Source organism: Gymnoscopelus microlampas, assembly GCF_963454915.1.
Source record: "Gymnoscopelus microlampas genome assembly, chromosome: 1".
NCBI lineage: Eukaryota > Metazoa > Chordata > Actinopteri > Myctophiformes > Myctophidae > Gymnoscopelus > Gymnoscopelus microlampas.
This window is the reverse complement of record NC_139962.1, coordinates 4734967-4753811: the sequence shown is the minus strand read 5'-3', so window position 1 is coordinate 4753811 and position 18845 is coordinate 4734967. Positions and strand designations below refer to the sequence as shown.

General features: G+C 41.9%; 1 protein-coding gene across 1 annotated transcript in view; it reads left to right on the top strand.

The window, feature by feature from the left end:
• Window positions 1–1319: 1319 nt before the first annotated feature.
• The window catches only part of LOC311049956 (uncharacterized protein), a gene marked incomplete at its 5' end in the record, with an annotated part of 65093 nt that continues 47567 nt past the window's right edge, over window positions 1320–18845 (top strand). The window contains 5 exons of the mRNA XM_084063915.1: window positions 1320–1327; window positions 1679–1739; window positions 2903–3024; window positions 10413–10508; window positions 15501–15614. Of these exons, the coding sequence (XP_083920041.1) occupies window positions 1320–1327; window positions 1679–1739; window positions 2903–3024; window positions 10413–10508; window positions 15501–15614 (401 nt within the window). The remainder of the gene's footprint in view (window positions 1328–1678; window positions 1740–2902; window positions 3025–10412; window positions 10509–15500; window positions 15615–18845) is intronic.

Here is an 18845-nt window from a genome sequence, read left to right as displayed (position 1 = left end):
AATCGGAGCGGTGTGGTTACAGACAGGAGATCTCCGAACCTCAGGGACCTTTTGAACGGCCCGGGTTATACAGAAGCGTCAATTATAAAAACGTATAAAAAAAACTGCATTTTACCCGTGGCGACGGAGAAACAACATATTCCCCGCCATGGTGATTTCAGAGCAAACTCGACCCCGTTAGCGGGCCCATGGCATTCAGGGAATTTACGGCTAATTTCTGGTCTAATTCTAGTCATCGTCAGTAGACCCCTTAACAACTTAACCTCCCCCATTAGTCCTGTCCCTGACTTAAGACAAAATATATAAGAAGGGCAGAGGGCAGAGCGGCCCCTTTAATCTACTGGCCTGCTCAGAAGAAATGTCAACTTGACTACCAACCGTTCAGTGCCCACTTATATGTCACTTGTACCAGTTAAAATACTCAAAATACTCTAATATTGACCTACTCCTCTTGTCTAGAGAAATGCACTGATGCTCATCCTATCATATACCACTCACCTCCTATGCCTACAACTTGGAATTCTGTCTGTCCCAAGTCTAGTCACACAGGGAAAGCAAGCCAAAATGCAAACCATATTTACCATTTACACCATCAAGCCAAACCATTGCACATAATCGTAGCACAAAGTCTTTGCAAAAACAAATCATTGCACATAAACATTGCATCAGCTACTGATCTCTACCTGAATGAGGTGAAACAGCCGTTTGTGTGGAATTCCCATACTCACCGAGGGCGTGGTGGTGTCCTTCAGAAGAAACCCCTAGTCTATTTATCTTTATAACACTAACTCAGAAAATGAGGCTTTTTGGAAGATTAAGAGCTTCCCTTTATTTGCTCAGTTCATAGTGGGTTTACAAATGTACAGATAAAAAAAAAAATACAAATATAAAATACAAAATACAAATATAAATAAAATCTAGTAATGTTTCATGTCTGTCTGGTCAGATTTACAAATGCCTTAATTTAGGGTGATCCTAAAATAATTTAGAATTTAGATTAAAACGGAGGAGGTTCCATTTTGATCTTATTCAGCCTGAAATACAGGCCCGTCTAAATTTGAAAATTCCCAAAATAGATAATACCAATTATTAATATTACTTATTATGTATAGGTATAATAATGATTAATAAACACTAAATAGGTTTAATCTCAAAATAGAGAAATTTACATTTTTTAATTTAAGTAATTGTTTACCTTCCTGGAGCCATGACTGCTTAACATCTGAGCAAGGTGCAGGAAAAGAAGCCCCAAAAACCTAAGAGCCCAAAGGGCCCAAAGGGCCCCCAACAGCCGTCCGTGTCTCCCAAGCCTCTCCACGATGCTCTGGTGAGAGCCCCTTTATAAGTGAGGTCTAAAGGAAGCTCTCCAGACTTGAGTGTGTGTATGTGTGTGCACGTAGGTGTGCACGTAGATGATTCTTAGAAAGTTAAAGAAGTCAGTGTGTGTGTGTGTGTGTGTGTGTGTGTGTGTGTGTGTGTGTGTGTGTGTGTGTGTGTGTGTGTGTGTGTGTGTGTGTGTGTGTGTGTGTGTGTGTGTGTGTGTGTGTGTGTGTGTGTGTGTGTGTATGTGTGTGCACGTAGGTGTGCACGCCTAGGTGATTCTTAGAAGTCAGACGCCTAGGTGATTCTTAGAAGTCAGTGTGTCTGTATGTGTGTGTATGTGTGACTTTTCCAACAGCCACCCACACCGACACTCAACAAACGCTTACTTTGCACCTTGCATGGACATCATCAGCATGGTAGAAACAACATATTTCCCGCCATGGTGATTTCAGAGCAAACTCGACCCGGTTAGCAGGCCTGTGGCCTTCAGGGAATTTACGGCTAATTTCTGGTCTAAGTCTATAGTCACCATCCGTAGACCCCTTAACAACTTAACCTCCCCCATTAGTCCTGTCCCTGACTTAAGACAAGATATATAAGAAGGGCAGAGGGCAGAGCGGCCCCTTTAATCTACTGGCCTGCTCAGAAGAAATGTCAACTTGACTACCAACCGTTCAGTGCCCACTTTGTATGTCACTTGTACCAGTTAAAATATACAAAAGACTCTACTGACACTGACTGTCCTACACCTCTCGTCTAGAGAAATGCACTGATGCTCATCCTATCATATACCACTCACCTCCTATGCCTACAACTTGGAATTCTGTCTGCCCCAAGTGTCCCAAGTATAGTCACACAGGGAAAGCAAGCCAAAATGCAAATCATATTCACATTTATACCATCAAGCCAAACCATTGGACATAATCGTAGCACAAAGTCTTTGCAAAAACAAATCATTGCTCACAAATCATTACACATAAACACTGCATCAGCTACAGATTTCTACCTGAATGAGGTGTGTATTATATCAGTAAGTGTAACAGCCGTTTGTGTGGAATTCCCATACTCACCGAGGGCGTGGTGGTGTCCTTCAGAAGAAAACACTAGTCTATTTATCTTTATAACACTAACTCAGAAAATGAGGCTTTTTGGAAGATTAAGAGCTTCCCTTTATTTGCTCAGTTTATAGTGGGTTTACAAATGTACAGATACAAAAAAAAAATACAAAATACAAATACAAAATACAAATATAAATATAAATAAAATCTAGTAATGTTTCATGTCTGTCTGGTCAGAATGCCTTAATTTAGGGTGATCCTAAAATAATTTAGAATTTAGATTAAAACGGAGGAGGTTCCATTTAGATCTTATTCAGCCTGAAATACAGACCAGTCTAAATTTGAAAATTCCCAAAATAGATAATACCAATTATTAATATTACTTATTATTTATAGGTATAATAATGATTAATAAACACTAAATAGGTTTAATCTCAAAATAGAGAAATTTACAATTTTTAATTTAAGTAATTGTTTACCTTCCTCCATGTGGAGCCATGACTGCTTAACATCTGAGCAAGGTGCAGGAAAAGGAGCCCCAAAAACCTAAGAGCCCAAAGGGCCCAAAGGGCCCCCAACAGCCGTCCGTGTCCAGAACCTCCCGAGCCTCTCCACGATGCTCTGGTGAGAGCCCCTTTATACGGTAGAGCGGTCTAAAGGAAGATCTCCAGACTTGAGTGTGTGTGTATGTGTGTGCACGTAGGCGTGCACGTAGATGATTCTTAGAAAGTTAAAGAAGTCAGACGCCTAGGTGATTCTTAGATGTCAGACGCCTAGGTGATTCTTAGAAGTCAGTGTGTCTGTATGTGTGTGTATGTGTGGCTTTTTCAACAGCCACCCACACACACAAAAAAATCTGCACCTTTGCATACTGGGGGGTTAAATTTCCCCCAAGATGTGTCTTATACCTGAGCATAATTCAGTAAATGCAATTATATTGCATACTATCAGCAATTATACATTAGTAAATCATTAATAACACCAGGTTAAATACATGGGAAAATGAAATGATTCACGCTTGCATTGTGTGCATGTAACCTTTGGTTAAATTCTATCAAATATTGGGTACTCTTTGATCACACTGATCAGTCATAAATACAGGCTGTATGTCACGTACACAGCGGGTGCAGCTCACATACAGGACATGCAAAACCACAAAAGGCCTCTTGCCTGCTGCAAACCTTCGAGTGCACCTCAGCAGTCATTTCAACAGGTCAATATCTTTAGGCAAATCAAGTGATAATATCATTTTAAGCCTTTATCCTAAAGTGAGCTGTTCAACATAAATTATGTTCAAATACATTTCCATATGTTTACATTACCACTTGAACCCTAGCATCCCTTTTCCGAGGAGAACTTTAGCCAAAAATAGCAGATCTACAAGTTCACAACGCCTCGCAGCGCGAGTTATGTTCAACAATATAATATATACACACGTCTCTCTCTCTCTCTCTCTCTCTCTCTCTCTCTCTCTCTCTCTCTCTCTCTCTCTCTCTCTCTTTCTCTCTCTCTCTCTCTCTCTCTCTCTCTCTCTCTCTCTCACACACACACACACACACACACACACACACACACACACACACACACACACACACACACACACACACACACACATTGGTTCTCAAGGTGGGGTGGTTCCAGGGGGGTCCCCAGCTCTGGTCCATAGCTTAATATAATTTTAAGCCTATATCCTGAGCTCCCTCACTCACTCACTCACTCACTCACTCACTCACTCATATATTGGTTCTCAAGGTGGGGTGGTTCCATGGGGTCCCCAGCTCTGGTCCATAGCATTAGAAGGAGTTCTCCTTAACGCTATGGGACTTTTTGAGCCTTTGCGCAACAAAAAAAATACGCTTTTGATACTCACCAAAACAAAGACGGTTTCATGGAGTTGAAAGCTTATACTCTACTTAGTGGGAGGAGAACTCCTTCTAACGCTATATGGACCAGAGGGGCTCCCCAGAAAAAGTAGTTAATATAGTGTCACAATAATTTTAACCACTTTAACCACATTTTACACTTTTAGCTATGCAAAAATATAGCAGATGTACAAGCTCATAGTGCGGCACTCTGTGTCGCGCTATGAGCTTGTTAGATAGATCTGCTATTTTTGTAAAATCTTGTGCAAATCTTTGAATATATATATATATTATTATTTTTAAGCAAACATTTCTGCTTCTAGGGGTCCCTGAAACAAACTATTTTGAGATGGGGGTCCGTGGCCAAATCATTTGTGGGGTCCTTGTTGACCACTGATAGAAAACTGTTAGGATTTAGAAGACATTTGTAGATTCTGCCTCAGGTATTAATATTAATGGGTTAAAACAGCATGACATGTTATTCTAAAAGACGATACTGTTGGAGGAGATTAAGTTTCTCTCTCAGTTAAGGGGTCCTTGGGCTGAAAAATGTTGACAACCCCTGCATTAAATTATTCTTATGCTGGCAAATGTGAATCCTGACATACAGGGCAGAGAAGTGCTGTCTGCACACTTCTTGACCTGAATCAGCCAATTTGATCTTGATTGTAGATTTTTAGATTCTCTTCTCTTCTCCTCTAGTACGACATCACTATTAAAATAGTGTCCAGTATCATTCAGTAACCATGCAGTAAAACTACGTATTAATAAACACACTATGTGAGCACTGAACATGTGTGGACACCAGAGGGAGCTCTGCGTTCATTTACAGCCTTGCCTTGCAACTGAAAGGCAGCACACAGTCGTGTGCAGCAATCGTTATCTCACACACCCACTCATTCTGCAGATATTGAATGAAGCAGCACACTGAGAAAAACTCTACCTAGCCTCTATTAACTCTATCTAAACTCTATTAACCTTTTAGTTTCATGACTACATAGTTCTCTCTCTCTCTCTCTCTCTCTCTCTCTCTCTCTCTCTCTCTCTCTCTCTCTCCTCCCCCCCTCCCTCCCTCCCTCTCGCGCCCTTTGCTCTCCCTCCACCTTTTACCTTGTTAAAAACCAGGAAATGATTTTGACAGCAGGAACACCATGCAGTGTTTCAACGTATAGAGACGCTTTATTACAACTTTGCATGTGGACATGCTCACATGACACATTATCCAGTCCGTTCTTTCATGCAGGGGAACTACAAACCAGGAAATGTGACTTTACTTACTTTACTTAATTTGACATGTGAAGCTCAAGCTGCACAAACAACAAGACATTCAACAACTTAGACGAAACTACACACCAACATGACAGTTTGACCAGGTAAGACTGTTACCAGAAAACTAGGCCTATTGTTTATAATACAACTGTATCATATACTGTTGATATGATTCACTCTTTTAGCCACTTAAAACCTACTGCGTCCTCATTATTGTGCAGACATTTGGTGAAAATATGCGATCTACAAGCTCACAACACCAGGGGTTGTCAGCTTGATGTGGTAGAGGGGGAAAAGGGGTGGGCCTAGTACATAGCCCTGGGGACCCCCGTCAACTAAGTATGAAGAGTTTAAAGGGTTTTCTGACGTGTTTACAACATCTCTCTCTCTCTCTCTCTCTCTCTCTCTCTCTCTCTCTCTCTCTCTCTCTCTCTCTCGCACACAGAGGTGACGTGTCTTAATTGCGACTATAGCTGTGTGTGTGTGTGTGTGTGTGTGTGTGTGTGTGTGTGTGTGTGTGTGTGTGTGTGTGTGTGTGTGTGTGTGTGTGTGTGTGTGTGTGTGTGTGTGTGTGTGTGTGTGTGCGCTCACTTGCTACAAGTGACAAAGTCACAAGTTGACAGAGAACCATATTATCAACACAGTATTATGGTGCTGCTAAAGGCTGGGAGAGTGTGTTGTTATATGCTTGAATTATAGTTTATATTTGGGAATCAACAGGACCGCCGTGACACCTGTCAATCTCAAAGACACCTGACTTACTATTTTGATATTATTGTGCTTCACCATGATGTTCACCCATTCTTGAGAATTCTTGAGAACCAGGACATATCATGTCCTATCAAAACATTGCATACCTTATGCAGGCTGTATAATGTAGTGTTGAGTGAATAAGGTGTTACCTTATGCAGGCTGTATAATGTAGTGTTGAGTGAATAAGGTGTTACCTTATGCAGGCTGTATAATGTATGTAGTGTTGAGTGAATAAGGTGTTACTTTATGCAGGCTGTATAATGTATGTAGTGTTGAGTGAATAAGGTGTTACATTATGCAGGCTGTGTAATGTATGTAGTGTTGAGTGAATAAGGTATTACCTTATGCAGGCTGTAGGCCTATAATGTTGTTGGGTTGAGTGAATAAGGTGTTACCTTATGCAGGCTGTATAATGTATGCAGTGTTGAGTGAATAAAGTGTTACCTTATGCAGGCTGTAATGTATGAAGTGTTGAGTGAATAAGGTGTTACCTTATGCAGGCTGTAATGTATGAAGTGTTGAGTGAATAAGGTGTTACATTATGCAGGCTGTGTAATGTATGAAGTGTTGAGTGAATAAGGTATTACCTTATGCAGGCTGTATAATGTTGTTGGGTTGAGTGAATAAGGTGTTACCTTATGCAGGTTGTATAAAGTGTGTGCAACCTTAGAGTAGCATCCAAATAACATATATAACATAATTAACAAAATAACATAGTTACAAATCACTAGCATACAGTTAAAAAGTCAGTTAACTAATAGTTTGTGAGTGATATATTAGGTATCTATAAGGCATAGTTATAAATCCTTAACTGACTGTTAGTTAACCACTTAGACCCTTTATAATTTGTTGACCGGGATCTTGTAGATCTGCTATTTTCACAGAATATTTTCCAGTATTTTCTTTTTTTTGTTTGCCAAATGTTCACCTATGACATGACCAGAATAATAGGGAGGCTAGGGTTTAACACTTAATGTCTCCCATGTCTCTTCAGCTCTTTATTAAACAGAAAATGCATTTTCAGTGCTCTCTCCTGATTGGCTTAAATGTTGTACGTAGACCCCTGTGACCGAACACATGCTCTGTAGCATCGGAATATAGTACTTTAACCTTTTTAACAAAACAAGACAAAAAATCACTTACCCTACCTTTAAGGTTATGAATAAGGTTCGGTTTAGATATAGTTTACTGAGGTTAAGTTTAGGAATAAGGTTTGGGTTTATACATAGTTTTACTGAGGCTAAGGTTATGCATAAGGTTAGGTTTAGACATAATTTATTGAGGTTAAGGTTATTATGAATAAGGTTAGGTTTAGACATAGTTTACTGAGGTTACGTTTAGGAATAAGGTTAAGTTTAGACATAGTTTTACTGAGGTTAAGGTTATGCATAAAGTTAGGTTTAGACATAGTTTTACTGAGGTTAAGGTTATGCATAAGATTAGGTTTAGACATAGTTTACTGAGGTTACGTTTAGGAATAAGGTTAGGTTTAGACATAGTTTACTGAGATTAAGGTTATGCATAAGGTTATTTTTAGACATAGTTTTACTGAGGTTAAGGTTATGAATAAGGTTAGGTTTATACATAGTTTAATGAGGTTAAGGTTATGCATAAGCTTAGGTTTAGACATAGTTTTACTGAGGTTAAGGTTATGCATAAGGTTAGGTTTAGACATAGTTTTACTGAGGTTAAGGTTATGCATAAGGTTAGGTTTAGACAGAGTTGAAAAAGCACTCTATAAAAAAGACCCTCTACTTAAATCTTAAAAATACATAAATCGGACCTGAGCTGCACTGTACTAGGTGCATTCTTTTTCAGTCTACACCAAATCTCTTCACCCCAAAATAGCAGATCTACAAGCTTATACAACGCGCCACGTTGAGACACATTGGGAGATTGTAGATCTGCTATTTTTGGTGAATGTTTCCGCCCAGAATAGGGATGCTGGGGTTCAAGTGGTTAAAGGTCAAGTATAAAGTTATATTCAATCTGTGGTATTATGGAAACTGATATTCTCTCCAGTTTTCCAATACTCTCCAATACTGTATCTTAGGGGGAAAGATTTACATAGTTATGTGGCGTAATATTCCATACGGTTCTGAAAATGAACAATGTCATTCTGGGATGATCTGAGTCAAAACCCCTGTTATAGCCTACTAATAAACTATACTATTAAACTTATAACAATTAACTTCAGTGATGTAAAGTAACTAAGTACATTTGCTCAAGTACTGTACATAAGTACAATTTTGAGGTATTTTTACTTTACTGGAGTATTTCCTATTTTCTACACGTCACGTTTTACTCCACTACAATTATTTGACAGCTTTAGTTACTAGTTACTTTGCAGATATAAATAATGATACTATAAAACATACATTAACCACTTTCGTCCTATTTTATAAATAGGCTATTTGAAAATAGCTGATAGCTGATCTACAAGCTCACAACGCATCGCACCGTGGCGCGTTGTGAGCTTGTAGATCTGTAATTTTCAAACGTCTTTTTACTTTTACTTTTGGTATATTTTGATGCCAATACCTTTGTACTTTTACTCAAGTAACATTTTGAACACAGTATTTTTATGTTGTGGTATTGCTACTTTTACTTAAGTAAAATATCTGAGTACTTCTTCCAACACTGATGTAACTTATACCATTTATCATATAAAAATAAGCTTCTATAGTATTACTAATATAGTTTTACTAATACTTTCTTGTCTCAAGGCTGGAAACAAAGTAAGCGCACACTGACACAACATGAGAGACAATGAATGATTCATAGTGTACACACAACCTGTCTGTCTGTCTGTCCTTCGGGATCTTGTAGATCGGCTGTATTTAGTAAAGACATTTGATGTATAGTAGCATAACTAGTACATATAGCCCTGGGGAGTGCCGTCGTTAAAATGCACTGATATGTATTTACATACCAGAGTTAGTCATGACATATCTCTCTCTCTCTCTCTCTCTCTCTCTCTCTCTCTCTCTCTCTCTCTCTCTCTCTCTCTCTCGTTTGCAGACTGAAACAGTGGCACACCTGTCAGTGTTTACTCAGTGTTCTAGGATAGGGGTTTATTAAACCTGTTGGGTCAGTGGTTTCAAGTGCTGCTGGGGGAAGTGTTTTCTCATGAACTGTTTGGTTCAAAATACTCCCTCAGAAAAAACCCACGTAGATAAATTTCATTTCTGGGACAGCAAAGATCCAGGCCATTTGGTTGACTGGAAAGAACGACTGGAAAGAACAACCTAACTAAGTCAGGTTTAATCCTATTTAAACCTATTCAAATCTCTTATGTTACATAACTGACATACAGTCTTATTTTTATGTTAGTAGTCACAATTTGTTATAAACCTTTTGGGTGAAATGATTAAGATATCTCATAATTATATAGTTATAGTTATAGTTTTAAAAAAAAAATCTGAAAAACTTTTAAAAAATCACTTAGGCCATTAGTTTAGGAAGGTGACGTTTTGTAGGCCTAACTATAATGTGACATGTATTTCAGTGTTTTAATACAGGTGTTTTTCAAAGGTCTCTGTGTCTCTCTCACGCACGCACACACGCACGCACGCACGCACGCACGCACGCACGCACGCACGCACACACACACACACACACACACACACACACACACACACACACACACACACACACACACACACACACAGAAATCAAGTTGAGAGAATTAAGTCAAGAGTACCTAAACTAAAGTCTAAATATGGTGGAACAGCAGACTCCGAACCTAAAATAAAACAAACATCAATAGTTCTGTGGAGGTACTTCTAAAGTGAACAGCAAATTTGTTAATTGTATTAATTAATGTATTCTATTACTTCTCACATTAATCAACATATCACCACTAGACATCAATGTACATTTGCTGCAATTAGCACAATTGCACAATGTTTTGTTATCCATGTTTCATGTTCAGGGGTAGCATTAGTAGTGGATATAAAACATGTTATTACTGAAAGCTAGTGGGTGGGTATGGGAGTGCTTTAAGGTAGCAGCTACTTGGTATGTAATGGGGTGGAAATAGTGGTGGGGTGGGTGATATGGTGGTGCAATGGGGGAGGAGACACATCATTATGCACCTTGGTATTTCTTGTAAGTTTGTCCTCCTTGTGTTCTCTGTGCATCATAGATGTGTTAAAGTCCAGAAGATGAGTGTCTCTGGGGACAGATTGGAGGGGGGAACAGAGTCTCCTGCAGCCAGCAATGACAAACCATCATACACAAGGTAAGATCACTGCTCCCACTGGAAGTCTACTGCATGGATCAATATTAGAGTTATTTTCCCCGTATAACACGATGTGAGAGGATCCTACTCTCTTCAGTTTACTAGACAGAGTTGTGTATCGACTGCAGCGTCATTGTTTTCGTTTTTAAAACAAATATATAAATTAAAAAAATGTGTTCGGGTCCATTATGAGCCAGCACCTGAACCTTACCCGTTTTGTGTTGTACTGCTTTTGGGTCCTCCTCATCACCATTCCTGACAGTAAACCATCCAGGTTCCTGGTGAATCGTGACCATAAAACATTTGAATATTTAATTATATTATAGACTATATTTAATAAATACCCTTCATCCGCCACATTTATCAACACCCGACCATTCTTACACTGTGACTGGCTTGTGATTCACAAAGGTTCGCAAGCAGAGACCAGGCACACACACACACACTATATTTATGTCCACATAAACTGAAGTACAAAAATACATTGTACAAAGGACATTGTCACGGGGCACCCCGTGCAACCCGTGCCCTATACACACAGACACACTGGTTAAGGACATTGCACACACAAACACACACCACACAGCTGCGTCCGATTAATAATCAAGACCATCGGCAGGTTTGGAAGCAACTGTTTGAAGTGACTGGGGGTTGCGTGGCAGGCATGTCCTAACATAATGTCAATACTATAATGTCAATACTGTTGAATGCATTCACACATTCACAAATGATACACACAGACTTTGCAGGGGTAAAACATTAGTTTTATTGTAACCTGTGTTAAAGGAGTTGATGCTCATTGTTTGTCACCTGTAACTCCTCTGCCGTACTGGCACTCTATCTGGGTTGAATGAGGACCTGCCGAAACAGAGCCGGGATAAACCATTCAGCTTAAGTAGGGGAGTTCCCAGTGGAAGGTGGCATGTACTGTAGAGGAGGAGGGGATTTGACAATGTGAAGGAGCAAAGTATTTCTATGTCTTCTGAAGTAAATTGAAACCCAAAATGTTTTTTAGTTTAAAGTACAACAGCTATTTAAGTGGTAGGGTATGTATTCATCAGATATTTGTAGGCTTGTAGATAAGCTAATTTGGATGTTAATTACGTCTGTGTTTGTTGTAGGATCCTCTCCTATAAAAAGGAGTCTGCAGGTAAAGAGAGTCAGTCATGGTCGGGCGGGCAGAAACCTAGCAGCCCAGTGAAAGAGCTGCGAGGGCCCTTTTTATGGGGGCGTAGCCTAGTGCAGTTGTTTGTCCTTTTTTTCTTTTTCCTAAGTCTTTCTTGCATTCTCTATTTTTCTATTTTTGGCCAATGGCCAGTATTATTTTTTTGTTGTTGGAATTTATATATTTTGCAGTGTACAAAGCTGCACTAGAGTTCGGTGGAGGAGTCGTGGGAAATAAAAACCCCAAAGTATCTCTGACTGTTCTTGGAGCCTTGACCTCCGGTCAACTTTACAGACGTAAACACTGCCAGTGCAGTCAGACAATAGGAAAATAGCCATTACAAAGTTCATATAAGGCAGAACATTGTTACATACGATAATGTTGGCATACTTTTCAAACACAGCAGACAACAATCATGGTAAAGGAAACAACGCCTCCTCCAAATTGAACGGCTTCCTGAAATAGCCGATACTGAGCAGTACCATTCTAACTGTTTGGCCCTCCTTTTGGAGAGGCCGGCCATTTGAAGGCCCCTCACAACCAACTTGTGCACGTGCCCTAAGCTACCAAAGATAACAACCAAAAGTTTACACCTGTAGCCTAGCTGTGAGATGGTCTGCTCTAGCTGATGATATTGTAGCATTTTGGTTAGGAAGGCTTCCTATAGGCTGTGATCAAAAGTACAGCCGACCTCGAAAATTAACACCTCCCTATGGTTTTCATTAACAACTATGACATCGGGGTGTTACCTGAAATGTTAGGACACACAGAATCATCATTACACAGGCTAAACATACTCGGCTTCACAGTAGAATGCTTATTATAGTATAATGGAGGACGTGAAAATAGAAGAGATATCTTTTGATATCAAATCCACTGTGATCCACTGTATACATGGCACCCATTTAAGATGTGGGACATGGTTTCAGCTATTTGTTCATGACCATGATGTATACAGTGAGGAGCATGGTTGCCTGGAAACCAGATGGAGAGATGAGGTTTAGATGGTAAAACCTGCAACCTCGCTCTCAGAGTAAAGACAACAATGCACTCGTCTAAGGCAAAATTTTTGGGCGGTGTAGCCGCCCCTATAAGTGGGTTTGGGACACCTCATTAGTACACCCTTTGCTGTACTGTGATTGGCTCATAATAGTACACCCCTAGCTATACTCTGTCTCTGATTGGCTGACTATTGGCTGACTCTATTCAGCACTGTGATTGGCTAGCGAGACACATGATGAAATTAATATCCTATAAATAGGACTGTGCACGACCTTCCATCACTGTGATGACCACTGTGATGACCACACCGCCCACTTCACACTGGGTGTGATTTTTAGCGCTCTATACCTGACTTTGTCCGTGTGCGTCAACGTTCTGATTGGTCAGGTGCGTCAACAAAGTGATTGGTCAAGCTTCACGTGACACATGGCTATAAACACATTCTAAACACATATCGATGACAAAATGTATCAAAGGCGCCACTACCTTCGCAGGGGTCATCCCTATGTTCCCCGGGTTCTATGTTCCCCCACTAAGGTTAGGGTTAGGTTTAGGTTAGGTCCTATGTTCCCCGCTCTCCCTAGGACAGCGGGGAACATAGGACCCGGGGAACATAGGACCCGGGGAACATAGGTACGGTCCCCCTTCGCACAGGGTGTGATTTTTAACACAGAGTGAGAGACTGGAGAGAATGGTCCGCAGCAGGGAGAAATGCAGTCTTCCCTTGCAGTCTCAGCTCAGTCCAATGTTGTCGCTGCCTTTGCTGATAGGCCCATAGGAGGCGACCTCGGGCATTAGTCAGTGGAAGTTGGTGTTCTGTTCCACACACAGTCATAGATGCTCTGACAGAGATACTGGGGTCAGATATAAAGTCCTCCGAGACAGCCATCACCTCAGAGTTAGACCCTACCCACTCCAAGATAACATCAGCCCAGCAGCACAGAACGTTTAAGTCCGGCCAGTCTGACCACACACCGAAGCCGAGGGAGCGACTGTCCAGCTTTCCACTAAGTTTCCTCTTAAAGCCTAGGAAGCTAGGATCCGAGCCACATGCCAGGGGGACCTTACGTCGTTTTAGGTCCAAGAACAGAGAAGAACGTGCAAGCTCTCTCACATACTGGTCGCACGCACGCACGCACGCACGCACGCACGCACGCACGCACGCACGCACGCACACACACACACACACACACACACACACACACACGGGTGCAGAGCACAATAATAACAGAGTAATCACTCAGTTGGCATCAGACTGTGCACTTCTATGATTCTAAGATGCGCTATGATCATGAAAAGTGGCAAACGATCATTTTGATCGCTGTCATATTGTAGTATTGCCAGTCTCCTGACAAAGATGCTGCAAGAATTTATTGCACTATAATCGCATAATCTGACATCTGACAACTAAAAACAAAAAATGTACTCGGCTTCAGAGGTCGCGTTAGTCCGATAATTGCCGGTTTTGACCGTTTTTTTATGACAAAGACCGGAAAAAATAAATCTCTCCGGACATCCTGACCGGTTGATAATGGCACGGCTGTTCATTAATTATCACCACAAAATTAGGCACATTTCAAATCCTCTGCTTTGCAAGCTCTCTCTCTCTCTCTCTCTCTCTCTCTCTCTCTCTCTCTCTCTCTCTCTCTCTTAACAGCGTGCGTGTGTTTCTGGGAGAGACAGAGAGACGTAGATAGAAAAGAGTTTGTCACACGCTGTTAGGTTACACCTATTTCCTGTTAATAATAACCAGTGTAAAATGTGCTGCATTGGGCGGTAAATGGGAGACACTTCATTGTGAAGGTACAGGACAGGACAGGAAACAGGAAAAAGAGAGCTAGTTGTTGCTGCTGCTGCGTACAGACTGCAGTCTCGGCAGTCAGTCAGACGCCGCGGTCCGTTACAAGTTACATTATTATATAAAGTTGTGTATTTAACAGCCAGTTACACACAAGTTGTATCATTACGAGTTAGAATAGGTCGCAGATACTAGGCTAATACAAGGGCACTTGTGAGTAAAGTTGGCAAGTTGCCCTACAGTTTAACAACAGTGCAGGTTGAAGATGAAATCTAACACAGATGCGTAAATACTCTTCACAACGGCTACTGCAACTATGGCTGAAACATGACGTTAATCATAATCGTGGACCTATTTTTAACTCTATGAGGTGGACACGTTAAAACGTTACCACTTTGAACTGAATAGCTCTATGAGGAGACGACAAGATTCTCACAACTCATCAACTTTCCCACTGCTGTCCCAACTAGACGCACGGATGGCATCCACAGTCTAACTATTACAGCATAACCTCCTCCTGTGAGTGAGTAGTGGTCTATAATGTATTGCCCTAACAGGTCAGCTGAGCCACATTATTAAGGATTTATCTGAAATGCCAAATTTTGTGCAGTGCCCTTTGATTAGAAAATGCATACAAACGCAATTGATTATTGAGAAACCATTACGCACGCAGCATGCGCAAATGGTAATGTAGGTAATTAATGTATTTGTGTAAGATGACCCTGCTATATAAAATGTGTATATTATGATGGTTCATGTTCAAATAGCTCAATCCAAAATATAATGCTGTAGGCCTAAGTGTTATGCTGTATTTACGCACCTGCTTGTCATTAATGCATAAAAATAATTATGACCGTTATTTTTGTCAGATGTCCGGTAAATTTGAATCCTTCCGGACATTGGGACCGGCAGATTAAAATCCTAGCGCGACCCCTGCTCGGCTTATGACTATTACAATGCCCTGGGCGTCGGCCTGGCGGAGGTAATAAAAATAAATGAAATACTATTCTTCCTCTCTTCCTACCAGGGTTCGTCAGCAGAGACCAGGCTCTCCTGCACCCAGCTATGTCTCCACGAAGAGTGACTGGTCCAGGGGTGGACTTATTGACTTCAGAGTTCAACACTACGCTACTGATCAGAGGTCAGAATGTAAAACACACACAAAACAACACATGATTTATTCATCAAACTCTACTGACCCATGTCATGTCATGAGACATATAAATGGTTTGGTTCTTCTGCCTATATTGGGCAGATGTTCTTGGCCCACCTGAAACATTTGAGATGTGTGACCAACCATCTCAAGCCAAGTTTCCACAGTTAAAGCACTGGTCCACCATGGAGCTAGAGCTATAAGTTCTAGCTCTAGCTATAAGTTATATTTTGTCAGTAACAGACAGTTTTTAGCATTATGAAATGTTTCTAAAACTACTCACGCTGCCATCCCTTAATCAAAGCTGATGCCATGGCCTTTTTGGTCTCAGAGACAGTACTGCAAACATAGAAAAACTCAATTATCATCACACAAATACAGTCAAACTAGATTTAAAGTATTGCTAAAACATATGGTGCATGTGATGCATCTACATGCTTGTAAATTGGCTATTTTCACTACAAGCTATAACATAGAATGCAGTCAATTCTATTTCTATTTCAAACGATCCATTTAAGTAGCTATGCAGACTCAATCTGCTGTGGACGTGGAAAGAAATATATGTTCTTCTTACCTTTAAAACCATCTATGAGGTCTGTCAGCAAAACACAAAAACAAAATAATTAATCGCTATTTGCATGCCTAGAATCTCACTGCTGAGGGTAATTTATTCAGCTGACATGTATCAGCTTCTCCTGTCTGATAAGTGATCATATTTTCAATTTGTTTGCATTTAGAAATGAATGAAATATAGTGATCTATATTGAAATGGTGACATGGCGGCGCGCGTCAGTGCAGCGGCTTCTTGGCTACCGGCAAGTGTCAGTTTTAGGGTTAGTAACACGCACGGTGTGGTAAAGTATAGTTTTTCGGAACTATTAAAACTCGTAAATCCTTTAGTGCTGATTAAACCAGAGCTCACGGCAGCGTTGGGCAGATTGAGGCTACTGAGGACAGTGGGCTGGAGAAGGGAAACACACCGACAGAGAGAGAGAGGAGGAAGCGGTGTGACATGAGGCAGAGGAGGGGAAAGCGAGCCAGTCTGTTAGCCAGGCTAAAAGCTAACAACAGGGGGGGGGGGGCGCGGTGGCGCAGTCGGTAGTGCTGTCGCCTCACAGCTAGAAGGTCCTGCGTTCGATTCCTGCCGGGGATGCTGTGGGCGCTGGGGGCGTGTCTTTTCCGCGTCATCAGCGCCCATACCCTAGGTGGGGTCGGCGAAAGGGCCTACTCTGTGTGGAGTTTGCATGTTCTCCCCGTGTCTCCTAGGGTAGTTAATACCCTCACAAAAACATATAGTAATCCTAGTCACTATACTGCCTCCCCCTGGTCAGCCGGGGCGCCTGATGGAGGGGAAGGGAACTGGTTGGAATAACGTGTTCCTTCCACGCACTACGTCCAACCAGGGAAACTCCCCCTGTCAGGTGACAAGAAGGTCAGTTGGCTCTCATCCAATGAAGGAGGCATGAGCTCGGCCCAAAATTAAATTTAAAAGCTAACAACAGACCTGCTTTGCCAACACTCTTTCTGGCAAACGTCCGCGCTCTAAACAAGACAAAGATGGACCTTATGAGACTCCGGATGAATAGCTATAAGGAGATAAGGAGTTGCTGTGCGCTCCTGCTTACCGAAACTTGGTCAAAAGACAACATACCTGACGCTGCTTTCCAGATGGAGGGGCTGCTCTTTTCCCGTGCCGATCGGGACCGTAAGCTGACGGGGAAGACCCGCGGAGGAGGACTGGGTACCTACATCAACAAGCAGTGGTGCACCAACTGTTCTCTGGTAAGCAGCTACTGTTCCGACGATGTGGAATACATGACGCTGAAGTGCTGGCCGCATTACTTACAGCGGGAGGTTACAGCTGTGTTCATAGTGACTGTGTTTATCCACCCGAAAGCTAATGCTACCGCTGCTCTGGATGCGCTACATGACCATATAGGGGAACTCCAAAATAAACATTCGGGAGCTTCTTTGTGGTGGCGGGTGACTTCAATCAAGTTAAGTTGACGGACGTCCTGCCTCAGTTCTATGCACACGTTTCCGTAGCAACCAGAGGCGACAACACACTTGACCAAGTGTACAAAAACAGACGTGAGGCATACAGAGTAGTGCCCCGCCCAAAGCTGGGTCTATCTGATCATTTTTCCATTCTGCTGATTCCTGCTCATCGCCCTGTGCTTAGACACAATAAGCCCACACAAAAGGAAATTACTGTGTGGCCCAGTACAGCGGTTCCCATGCTCCAGGACTGCTTTGAGATAACAAATTGGCAGATCTTTAGGGAGGCTGCGACATATGGGGGCAGTATTGAGCTGGAGGAATATGCTTCAGCCGTTTGTGGATACATCAGCAAATGCATTGATGATGTCACAGTCACCAGGAGGATAACAATCCACCCCAATCAGAAACCGTGGTTCAATGGAGAGGTGAGGCGTCTTCTTAAGGTGCGGGACGTAGCTTTTAGAGCTGGAGACACTCCAGTACTGAGAGAAGGTAGGAGGAATCTGGAGGCCGGAATTAAAAGAGCAAAAGTGATAAACGCTCAAAAAAATCAAGTTCACTTCTCCACAAATAATACACAGGATATGTGGAGGGGCATAAACACCATCACAGACTATGGCAAGAGGGATGTTGAATGCCCCTTGGACCCATCTCTCCCAGATGCCCTCAATACGTTTTGAAGCCACCAACACCTCCACCAGTTCCAGGTTCACTGTACCACCGGGTCAGCTGCCTCTCAGTGTGTCTGCTGAGGATGTGAGGAGGACTCTGCAGCGCATCAATCCCCGAAAAGCAACAGGCCCAGATAATATCCCAGGAAGGGTGCTGAGGGGCTGTGCTCATGAGCTCACAGAGGTATGGACAGACATTTTTAACATCTCACTCTCCCAGGCTGTGGTACCGGTGTGTCTCAAGACCTCTACTATCATCCCGGTGCCCAAAAGTGCAGCAGCAAAAAGCATGAATGACTTTCGTCCAGTGACTCTCACCCTGATAGTCATGAAATGCTTTGAGCAATTAGTCATGGTCCACATAAGGAATAACATCGACAAGAATGTGGACCCACACCAGTATGCCTACAGAAAGAGCCGCTCCACCTCAGATGCAGTGTCGTCGGTCATACACACTGCTCTCGACCATCTGGAGGGGAAGGACTCATATGTCAGGCTACTGTTCTTGGACTTCAGCTCTGCGTTCAACACCATCATCCCGCAGACC